The sequence below is a fragment of the Caenorhabditis remanei genome, chromosome IV, assembly GCF_010183535.1.
Source record: "Caenorhabditis remanei strain PX506 chromosome IV, whole genome shotgun sequence".
In the NCBI taxonomy this organism is placed as follows: domain Eukaryota; kingdom Metazoa; phylum Nematoda; class Chromadorea; order Rhabditida; family Rhabditidae; genus Caenorhabditis; species Caenorhabditis remanei.
In genome coordinates, this window is record NC_071331.1 from 5,318,053 (window position 1) to 5,329,948 (window position 11,896).

The 11,896-nt window shown below is 33.0% G+C and overlaps 2 protein-coding genes across 2 annotated transcripts; one reads left to right on the forward strand and one right to left on the reverse strand.

The window, feature by feature from the left end:
- Nucleotides 1-674: 674 nt before the first annotated feature.
- Nucleotides 675-887, forward strand: GCK72_012478 (uncharacterized protein; the record flags this gene model as incomplete). Its single annotated transcript, XM_053729146.1, has 1 exon — nt 675-887. One exon carries the CDS (start codon nt 675-677, stop codon nt 885-887), a length of 213 nt encoding a protein of 70 aa, XP_053583918.1.
- Nucleotides 888-6,897: 6,010 nt separating this feature from the next.
- GCK72_012479 (uncharacterized protein) lies at nt 6,898-7,661 on the reverse strand (the record flags this gene model as incomplete). Its single annotated transcript, XM_053729147.1, has 5 exons — nt 6,898-6,960; nt 7,009-7,224; nt 7,280-7,431; nt 7,475-7,569; nt 7,618-7,661. 5 exons carry the CDS (start codon nt 7,659-7,661, stop codon nt 6,898-6,900), a joined length of 570 nt encoding a protein of 189 aa, XP_053583919.1.
- Nucleotides 7,662-11,896: the final 4,235 nt, after the last annotated feature.

Here is an 11,896-nt window from a genome sequence, read left to right on the forward strand (position 1 = left end):
TAGACTTCAGTACCACAAATGCAGTAATTGATGATTTTGTAATTACTAACAATTTCACTATAGTTGTCCGACGGGTTTTTTTTACCTTGATGAAACCCAATTTCCGGATTTCACCCATTTTCTACAGTTTCAAAATGTTTCCATTTATTTTATTGCTTGTGGCATATCATTCTCGAACATTTTTCTGTTCTTTCTAATTTCTCTGCAGTTTCATGATACCGTTTTATTGAGTGATCCTTCTAGTGTTCAATGACCATATTCTTGGAAAAAAACTTGGAAAAAAAAACAATTAAAGTATCAGAGAAATCTTGTAGAATTGGGTTTTTTTGCAAACTCCTTTCTTAAATCCAAAAACCTAAATACATATAATTTTTGTAGACTATGTAGATAATTTGATCTCACAAAACAACGCTTTCAACGAACATCAAAAAATATTACTGTAATTAAAATGTTTTAATATAGATCTGGATCTGTTTTGGAAAGCTAACAGCATTCCGAAATACTCGCAAACTAAACGATATAGAAATTTTGAATATTTAACAGTTTCACAGTGGTTGTATAACAGTAAAACTAACAGTTTCCGCAATGTGTGGTGGTAACCTAACATCTGACAAAATTGGTTTAATTTGTTTTTATGTACGGGATGCTCTGTGAAATTGGATGATGTGCTTTTGATGAATGCTCGAGAGATCAGAATTAACAAGTATTGGAAGTTTGCACCGAAAGATTTAAATAGATTTTTGAAATTATGGATGAACGGATCAAATGGAAGACTGGGACAGCTGGATATAGACGTTGATAAAGGAAGTGTGATTGACAAGGATATTCTATTCAAGGGAATTAAGTACTCCATGGGATTGGAGGAAGAAGAAATGTACAGTATTTAGGCGTGATTGGACAAAGGCTTCTATTCATTTGCCAAATGAGCTGAAATTTCGAATGTTGGTTTGGGAAGACTAAATTTTTTCGATAATCTTTTTCTCTGTTTTTATAATAAATAGATGTTTAAAAAATATGTTCAATTTATAACCCAAAATTTCATTCGAAAATTCGTTCAAGTGTAGCAACAATAAATTATTGGTTTCTAGCAAAAAAACTAATAATGACTAATTTATGTTTCCTTCTTTACAAAATTGTAAAACAATCGGTTTCATGAAACGCATAAATAATTTTTTTCACTAGAATTAAAAGTTGCTTCAATCCTTGCAAAACGAGCCAGTCAAATAATTAATCGCACTTTCATGAAATTTTCAAAAAACCGAACATTTGTTTAAGTTTTTCTTATATCAGACACTGATGTCACGCTGAAAAACTGTCAGAAAAGAAACATCAAGGAAAAAAATTTAAAATTCTCGTTTCTTTTCAAACATTCTTCTCGAGTTTGCAAACATTTCTAAGGAAACTATTTTTACAAGAGAACAAAATGACATCCTATTATCCCGAGTTACAGTTTGTTGTAAAAAAATTAACTTGAAACGGTATTTGTTTTTAATTAAAAAAAACAATTAATTCAATTTACTTTACATTTACAATTTACAGATTACTCGTTTTTTCTATATCACAACACAAAGGGGAGAAGAGTATTTTTGAAGTTTCAAAATGTTCTAATGGTTGTTTTAACGACGCAGAATCCCAGGAAAAAGAAAAAGTCCAAGGTACCAAAAATTACTCTGTAAATAACTTATTACGTTTTCAATGAAATCTTATCTATGGGTGGGGTTTACTTGGTTATTCGTTTGGAAAGGTAGATCGAAAATAGAATTTAGCAGCGCCGCAAAAATATTTGCAATGAACAATACTAGTTGGTATGTCGGGTGAGTACTAGTTATGTTTTTGAAACAGTGACAAAATTGTAAAACGTTGGATTGAACAGTTTGCCGGCGGGAGCACCATACATTTGAAATAATAAAAGTTAAAACGAACAGACAATTGGAAATTAGGTTCGTAGGGGGCACTCTCATTTTTTCAGAAAACGTAGGTCGGAGCTAATATTGTCAACTGCTTACCTTTAAAGCTAACAAAACGCTCATTATGCAATTGGAAAAAAAAAATCTAGTATCGGATTAAATTTTGCAGATTAAATTACCAGTACTGAGATAAAGCGCCTTTATCAATTCAACATCTCCTTAAAACATGATGCGGTATCTCAATGAACGGAAACTGCAAAGTTTTTTTCCGGTTGCTGAAAATCTAAAAGTATATATTCAACAAGAGACTGCATTCAAATTTTTAGGTTATTTAGAGATTCTGGTCAAGCCAAAATTGATCTGTTTCCACCAGTAATGTTGCTGCATGAATAGATTTTTTATGTTATTGATCCAAAGACTATTTTTAATTTTGATACTCTGCAATATTAGAGATGCTGCAACAGAAAATATTTGAAGTTTTCAGTTTGAGAAAGAAATAATTTGTACTAGTGAATATCACATTAACTTCAGAAGGTATCTTATCGGATAAATCGTTGTGGTGATACCGACAGTTTCATTTTTTTGTTAAAAAGTAAACATCAGTGCACTACCTAGTGCTTGTGGATGACTTGCAAAAACTCTTTATGTAGTTGTTGCACGTTGTTGCACGAATAGATTTTTTATGTTATTCATCAAAAGATTATTTTTAATTTTGATACTCTGCAATATTAGAGATGATGCAACAGAAAATATTTGAAGTTTTCAGTTTGAGGTGCAAAAATCGTTTCAATCGCGGCTAGCATTTCAAATCAGTTACCAATTTTTTTCTGTTTCATTTTTATGATTTAATTGTTTTCAGTGAACGACCAAACGTTAATAAGATTCACATTTTTTCGCGAAGTTTCAGCTTCCATTATCAGAGTTTATGCATGTCATTCTCCAGTTAAAAAAATATAGTTAGTTTACAGTTTCAATGAACAAATAAATCAACAAAAAGCCAGTGACTTCAGTTTTTTTGGTCCAACTAACTTCTGGTGCCTTCTACATATCAGTGTTTCGAAAATATTCAACTAGCATAAACTCATCCTTTTTTGATGTGGTTTTTATCAAGAGTGCTTAAAAAAACAAATCGTTCTTAGCCTATGACACGTGAAAAATCAGAGATTCTAAAAAATGGAACTGTTTCTGATTCACCGTGAAAGTTGGAAGATTAAAAACATCTACTCCTGACATATGCATCGTAGCTAAACCATCCAGCAATAGACACTATTTTTTGAGAAGTACATATGGGAAAAGTCACTTCTTGCACCCAACTCTCTCATTTTTGAAACATAGGAAAATTTATTTACTATCCATATTTTTGACGATCTGTTTTCTTAAAATTTTTCAAAAGAAAAGTTTCAGTTTCACAGTTCCGATTTTAGTTGGAAGTTGACAGTATGACATGTTTAGAATTTTGAAAAATTTGGGAAATTTTATGTATTCAAAACTTTGTAACCTCATTTTACCTGAGCATGCCTTGAACATTTATGCTAGAAAATAATGCAAACAAAACACCAAAGTTACGGGAAATTTTGAGGATAACGGAAAAACCAACTGGGTCGAAATTTTAATGCAGTCGTTACATCTTTGTCTATATATCTGTTTCATGAAAATGTGAATATTAGTGTCCTTGAATGGTATTTAGTGATGTTGTTTTTGAAGATACGAAGAAGTCATAGAAAAATAAGTTCGAGGTTCACATCTGATTTATTGTTATAAATGCGCCACAGCTTTTACAGCAACGCCACAACGAAATTCTCTCGAATACTGGGCGCATCTTTTTTTCTGTTCTTGTTTTCTTTCTTTTATGTGTTCAGTTTCGGTGGAGCGCTCTTATAGCGGACAACTGATATATGAGTATTCTGTTGCTCCTATAAACCATTGACTTGCTGGGGCGGGAATGTCTTAAACGAAAAAAACTGAGTTTAAATAGAAAACCAGAAACACGAATAACTTTTCACTAATTAATAACTGAATCATTACATAATCGAGTTCTTACTTTTCTGCATTGCAACTGAATTGGACAAACTGAGAACGTGATTTTGAATAGGAAATAATTCAAAAACTGGTAGTTAATTCTGAGTTGAAAAATAATTATGGTTTTCAAACTATTTTGTATGGTTTCATGGTAGATTTATTACAATTAAAAAAACGAGTGTTGTTAGATACTTTTTCTTACACTGTAATTTTTTCAGTTCAAGCAATTGTACTTAAAAACCTAACAATAAGCACATGGTAAATTAGCAGATAATTAAAAATTGATCTTTAGAATAGCAAAAGAAGAAAACATCTTGCGGAAAAAACTTGTGCACATTTTTTGAATCCGGGCCGAGATTTTGTAAGTCTGATTTAAACAGAAATAATCATACGCAACCGTTTCAAAACGTCCGGTTGCGAAACGGCCGGTTTCGAAATGCTCGGTTGCAAAATGACCGGTTTCTAAACGTCTAGTTTCAAAGCACACTGAAGAAAAAAGACGCACTATTTGACAAAGTACAACTTCCCGGGAAAAGTATCGATACGTCTCGAAAGTATTGAGAAAGTATCGAGAAATCACTGAAAATTTCTCGAGAAAGCATCGATACTTTCGAGAAGTCTCGATACTATTCACGGGAAATTTCGAGAAAATTTTCCCGGGAAATTTACTTACACACTGGTTCGAAACTTGGTCATTACTGTAAATTTTCTGTTTCATCCTCACATATAATTAATATCGCATCTTAAAACGGTGGAGAAAAATGTATCGTTGAAGCGGAAAATTTTAAATGTTTTATCCAATGATCTTGAACAATGAAACCCCTGAAAAATGTAATAAATTTGAATGCAAAACTCAACAACTCAGGGGTTTTTTTTTTAAATTACTGTTTTCAGAGTTTGCAATAATAAAGTTTGTTGCATGTTGGTGTTAAGCGTCTCTATTCGTTTTCTAAAAAACACTTTGTAAAAATTTTCTAATTATATCAGACTGATGGCATACATAAACTCGAACAATTTAACAAAGATGTTTCAAAGAATCATAACATTGCACCTCATTACCGTCGAGAAAAATGTATCAATTGAAGCGGAACATTTTTTTTTAGATTTTAACCAATAATCTTGAACAATAAACCCCTGAGAAATGTAATAAAGTTGAATTCAAAGGGTTTTTTCAAATTACTGCTTTCAGAGCTGGAAATAATAAAAATAGATGAATGGAGGATGTTATTCGCGTTATTCTGTTTGTAGAGATGTTGCAACTATATCTGACTGGAGATATACTTAAACTCGCTATTGACCAATCAAAAAAGCATGTTTCCAATTTGATATTTATTTGAATGAAAGTTGTCTTTCAATGGGGAACTTCAAGCAAAACTTCAAGCATATCATGGTTGGCTCTTATTCAAAAACTGACAGATTTTTTGTTGATCACTCAATTTGAAAAAAATAACACTCCCCAACAAGTAGTCAACGAAACCATGAAAGCTCATGAACGAGGAAATTGTGAAGCACTTTTGAAACTGAAATTTTAAAACTACATCTATTCAGTACAAAACAGTACATTTTGGTTCTAAAGTAGTTAATTACTGTTAATTTTGAGCTTCTTTAGTGTAGCTTCTCACAGTAATCATTGTTTATAAGTTGTGTGGTGAAGTTTCATGAAACAAGTTTACTGGGTGTAACATTCAAAGAAACAAAACAGCAATGTTCTCATTACCGTGGAAAAAAATGTATCAGTTGAAGCGGAAAAGTTATATATGTTTTAACCAATAATCTTGAACAATAAACCCCTGAGAAATGTAATAAAATTGAATGCGAAGTGTTTTTTTCAAAATTACTGTTTTCAGAGCTTGCAATAATAAAAATAGATGAATGGATGGTATTAACATTAGGATGGTATTAACATCAGAGTATAATTTGTTCGAAATAGTCTCGGAGCAGAAAACATAATTTACAGTTCTTTTTCAGTTGCAAAGCTCAAAAACACGGCATTTCATCTTTTTAACTAGGACACCATTCCGCGAAATTCCAAATAAATTAGAATTTGTAAACCGATAATGACTGAGGACACACATAAACTCGGTGGTGACCAATTATACAAGTATGTTTCAAATTTAACACTTATTTGAGTAAAAACTGCCTTTCAATTAGTATCTTTCTCAATGCCGTCAACTTAAGCATATAATTCGATGCATGTTTCTGAAACTTGTCTTTATTACTGAAAATTGAGAGAAATATTCTGTGGAAATTTGAGAACCCAAATTTTCAAAGGTTACACCTGAACCCATCAAGGATTCGAACCAAATGTTTTTAGTCCGTTTCAGACTGCTTACAAATGAGAAGTATTAATATTGTCCATACTGCATTGTTTCCAAACTATGGTTTTTCTTTTTCTGTCGTATAGTATGTGCATTTATATTTCAATTCTTTTTATATCGGTAATACTGAATACTAGGCTTCATGTCAACCAGCTGAAACAGAACTTTCAAGTTGAAATTTCCAACAGTCATTGGATTGTATTCCAATATTTATATCAATTATCCCGTCCAATATGTTTTTAAATTCCTATCTAGATGGAAAATAGAAGGAGATCAATAAATTAAAATACATTTTTATTAATGACTATGATAATAGAATGAAACATGAATGCAGAATAAAAAACAAACAAAAAACAACATAACAAAAACAAATTTTTTCCGAGAAAAAAAAACAAGAAAATGAATAAAAATATGAAAGTGAAGAACAAACTATCGAGTTTGAAAATTGGGAATTTTAGAAATCGTGAAATACAGAGAAATATACAAATACACGTAATGCAAAAAAACCCCGTACAATATAAGAATGACGATCGATATGAGATGATTTGACCCGGCTTGATATACACATAACGGAACAATAAAAGACAATTAGAATGAATAAATTATTTAATTATAACTAACTTAATAAAATATATAATGTTGTACAAAAATCCTTATTCATTTTGGAGATTCATAACTACCCGAAGAGCTCTAAGCACCATTTCTTGCGGAATTTTCTGAAAAACAAATTTTCCACGTTGTAATCTGACTAGACAACTCCTCACCTCAGGATGTACCTCATAGTCCTTCACCACCTTCTGCACCATCACCTGAACCTTCTTAGCCAATGATCCCGTCAGTACATTGGCGGGTGCCAGAAGGATTCGAAGAACTTTTGCAACACAAATGGAATTTTCGTCAGTTGATTCTTCTGTTGCCTCCCGTCTGATCACTCTCACTGCATCGGACAGGGAGTCTCTGACTGCCATTATTTTTATGGTCTGTAATTTTGGACTTCCGTACCTAATTCATTTATTTATTATTTTTAATTCTTACCTGCTCACCAACCAACTTCTCCATTCTCACGTTGACTTCTTCCATCAAATCTTTCAAAAATTCCAGATTTCTGCCTCCATTCCATCGTGGAACGCTTTCATCAACCCTTTCAAGTTCTCCAAATTCTTTCTGATGACAGGGTTTGTCATCATCTGAAACATTAAAACAGTTTTATGTTAAATTCATTAAGATCACTTACATCATTCACCTGGCCTGCCACAAACTGGCCCATTTTATAGAAACGCAGGTACCCTTTGTCATCCAGTTGGAATTCACCTCCACTCAATATGCTGGAAAATAAATTTTTAGTTTCATAGGCAGTTTTTTCATTTACTTACACTTCTTTCACTTCATCCATCAGTGGGATTTTGAAGTTGATCATCAACCCAGCCGCAATGTTGATGAAGTTGTACGTGGTGGGGGTGGTGCATGTGACGCACGAAATCACTCTAAAAAATTAAGTTAAATCAGTGGTACAGAAAATCGCCAACTTTTATTACTGCAATTTTGAAACTGTGACTTTTTTTAAAAGCCTAGATAATTGAAAAGTAAATAACTTTGCTGTTTCAAGAGGTACTAAAAAACTGTATTATAAAAACATGCCGTTGTCGTTATAGACATTTCGATACAAAATCCGAGACAATTCGACACTAAAAAACTAATAAAAACGGAACATTAAGGTGAAATAGAGCAAGAAATCACAGTTATACTGTCGAAAAAGTAAAGTTTCGACAAGGATTTTCAAAAAAAAAATTCGCGGGCTGGAACACGCAAGCGCATGAAGTTCTGGGCGGAGCTTAAACTGCAAGCGACGCGGTTCTTAATTTGGAAAAAACAACTGGAATTCCCGGAATCCGGAGAGCGCTTTGTAGACCTTTGAATGCTTTGCTAGTTAGACAACAGTAACAAGTGATTCAATTGACATCTTTATTGATGGCTAGTCAACGGTCAAGGGTTACAATTGTATTTGAGTCCGCTCCTCAGAGCGGCACTCGCGGCGGCAACAAAAGGAAGAAGTGAGGGTTAAAGGTGAGAAAGGGCGAGAGGGGATGATAATGAGAGACGCAGAGAGCGCAGAGAGCGCGCGGCGAGACCCGCTCAGATTACTGTCGCATCCGTTTCCTGTGTGTCGCTGCGTCGAGAGAGTGCTTCGGCGATGGAGACGCAGAGACAACATTGACGGTAGTTTGAATTGGAGTTGTTGTTGTTCCGTATTGAGCTTGTTTGGGTGAATTGGTGACCGTGTCCCTATGAGTCGTGTCACTAGCGTAATATGATGGAGCTAGGGACGCGACAAAACTCTCGTTTTTTCACAAAATGTTGGTCGGAGCTAATATTGTCAACTGCTTACCTTTAAAGCTAACAAAACGCTGCCAGTCCTCAATATGCAATTGGAAACTGGAATATCTAGTGTCCGATTAAATTGTGCAGATTAAATTACCAGTACTGAGAGCAAATTTATCAATTCAACATCTCCTTATAACATGATGCGGTATCTCAATGAACTAAAACGGTAAACTTTTTTTCGGTTACTGAGAATCTAAAAGTCTTGATTATTCTTCATTCAGGAGTGGCCTCATTCAGGAATTTATTGTTGCTATTCATATTGATGTGTCATTTAGAGATTCTGGTCAAGCCAAAATTGGTCTGTTTCCACCCCATGTTGTTGCATGAATAGATTTTTTATGTTATATATCCTCAAACTGTTTTTAATTTTGATACTCTGCAATATTAGAGATGATTCAACAGAAAGTATTTGAAGTTTTCAGTTTGAGGTGCAAAATTTGTTTCAATTGCGGCTTGCATGCATTTCAAATCAGTTATCAATTTTTTTCTGTTTCATTCTTATTTTTTAATTGTTTTCAGTGAACGACCAAACGTTTTCTAATAAGATTCATAATCTTTCGCGAAGTTTCAGCTTCCATTATCAGAGTTTATGCATGTCATTCTCCAGTTAAAAAAAATATAGTTAGTTTACAGTTTCAGTGAACGAATAAATCAACAAAAAGCCAGTGACTTCAGTTTTTTTGGTCCAACTAACTTCTGGTGCCTTCTACATATCAGTGTTTCGAAAATATTCAACTAGCATAAACTCATCCTTTTTTGATGTGGTTTTTATCAAGAGTGCTTAAAAAAACAAATCGTTCTTAGCCTATGACACGTGAAAAATCAGAGATTCTAAAAAATGGAACTGTTTCTGATTCACCGTGAAAGTTGGAAGATTAAAAACATCTACTCCTGACATATGCATCGTAGCTAAACCATCCAGCAATAGACACTATTTTTTGAGAAGTACATATGGGAAAAGTCACTTCTTGCACCCAACTCTCTCATTTTTGAAACAGGAAAATTTATTTACTATCCATATTTTTGACGATCTGTTTTCTTAAAATTTTTCAAAAGAAAAGTTTCAGTTTCACAGTTCCGATTTTAGTTGGAAGTTGACAGTATGACATGTTTAGAATTTTGAAAAATTTGGGAAATTTTATGTATTCAAAACTTTGTAACCTCATTTTACCTGAGCATGCCTTGAACATTTATGCTAGAAAATAATGCAAACAAAACACCAAAGTTACGGGAAATTTTGAGGATAACGGAAAAACCAACTGGGTCGAAATTTTAATGCAGTCGTTACATTTTTGTCTATATATCTGTTTCATGAAAATGTGAACATTAGTGTCTTTGGAGGGTATTCAGTTTTGTTGAAGATACGAAGAAGTCATAGAAAAATAAGTTCGAGATTCACATCTGATTCATTGTTATAAATGCGCCACAGCTTTTACAGCAACGCCACAACGAAATTCTCTCGAATACTGGGCATCTTTTTTTCTGTTCTTGTTTTCTTTCTTTTATGTGTTCAGTTTCGGTGGAGCGCTCTTATAGCGGACAACTGATATATGAGTATTCTGTTACTCCTTTAAACCATTGACTTGCTGGGGCGGGAATGTCTTAAACGAAAAAAACTGAGTTTAAATAGAAAACCAGAAACACGAATAACTTTTCACTAATTAATAACTGAATCATTACATAATCGAGTTCTTACTTTTCTGCATTGCAACTGAATTGGACAAACTGAGAACGTGATTTTGAATAGGAAATAATTCAAAAACTGGTAGTTAATTCTGAGTTGAAAAATAATTATGGTTTTCAAACTATTTTGTATGGTTTCATGGTAGATTTATTACAATTAAAAAAACGAGTGTTGTTAGATACTTTTTCTTACAGTGTAATTTTTCTCAGTTCAAACAATTGTACTTAAAAACCTAACAATAAGCACATGGTAAATTAGCAGATAATTAAAAATTGATCTTTAGAATAGCAAAAGAAGAAAACATCTTGCGGAAAAAACTTGTGCACATTTTTTGAATCCGGTCCGAGATTTTGTAAGTCTGATTTAAACAGAAATAATCATACGCAACCGTTTCAAAACGTCCGGTTGCGAAACGGCCGGTTTCGAAATGCTCGGTTGCAAAATGACCGGTTTCTAAACGTCTAGTTTCAAAGCACACTGAAGAAAAAAGACGCACTATTTGACAAAGTACAACTTCCCGGGAAAAGTATCGATACGTCTCGAAAGTATTGAGAAAGTATCGAGAAATCACTGAAAATTTCTCGAGAAAGCATCGATACTTTCGAGAAGTCTCGATACTATTCACGGGAAATTTCGAGAAAATTTTCCCGGGAAATTTACTTACACACTGGTTCGAAACTTGGTCATTACTGTAAATTTTCTGTTTCATCCTCACATATAATTAATATCGCATCTTAAAACGGTGGAGAAAAATGTATCGTTGAAGCGGAAAATTTTAAATGTTTTATCCAATGATCTTGAACAATGAAACCCCTGAAAAATGTAATAAATTTGAATGCAAAACTCAACAACTCAGGGGTTTTTTTTTTAAATTACTGTTTTCAGAGTTTGCAATAATAAAGTTTGTTGCATGTTGGTGTTAAGCGTCTCTATTCGTTTTCTAAAAAACACTTTGTAAAAATTTTCTAATTATATCAGACTGATGGCATACATAAACTCGAACAATTTAACAAAGATGTTTCAAAGAATCATAACATTGCACCTCATTACCGTCGAGAAAAATGTATCAATTGAAGCGGAACATTTTTTTTTAGATTTTAACCAATAATCTTGAACAATAAACCCCTGAGAAATGTAATAAAGTTGAATTCAAAGGGTTTTTTCAAATTACTGCTTTCAGAGCTGGAAATAATAAAAATAGATGAATGGAGGATGTTATTCGCGTTATTCTGTTTGTAGAGATGTTGCAACTATATCTGACTGGAGATATACTTAAACTCGCTATTGACCAATCAAAAAAGCATGTTTCCAATTTGATATTTATTTGAATGAAAGTTGTCTTTCAATGGGGAACTTCAAGCAAAACTTCAAGCATATCATGGTTGGCTCTTATTCAAAAACTGACAGATTTTTTGTTGATCACTCAATTTGAAAAAAATAACACTCCCCAACAAGTAGTCAACGAAACCATGAAAGCTCATGAACGAGGAAATTGTGAAGCACTTTTGAAACTGAAATTTTAAAACTACATCTATTCAGTACAAAACAGTACATTTTGGTTCTAAAGTAGTTAATTACTGTTAATT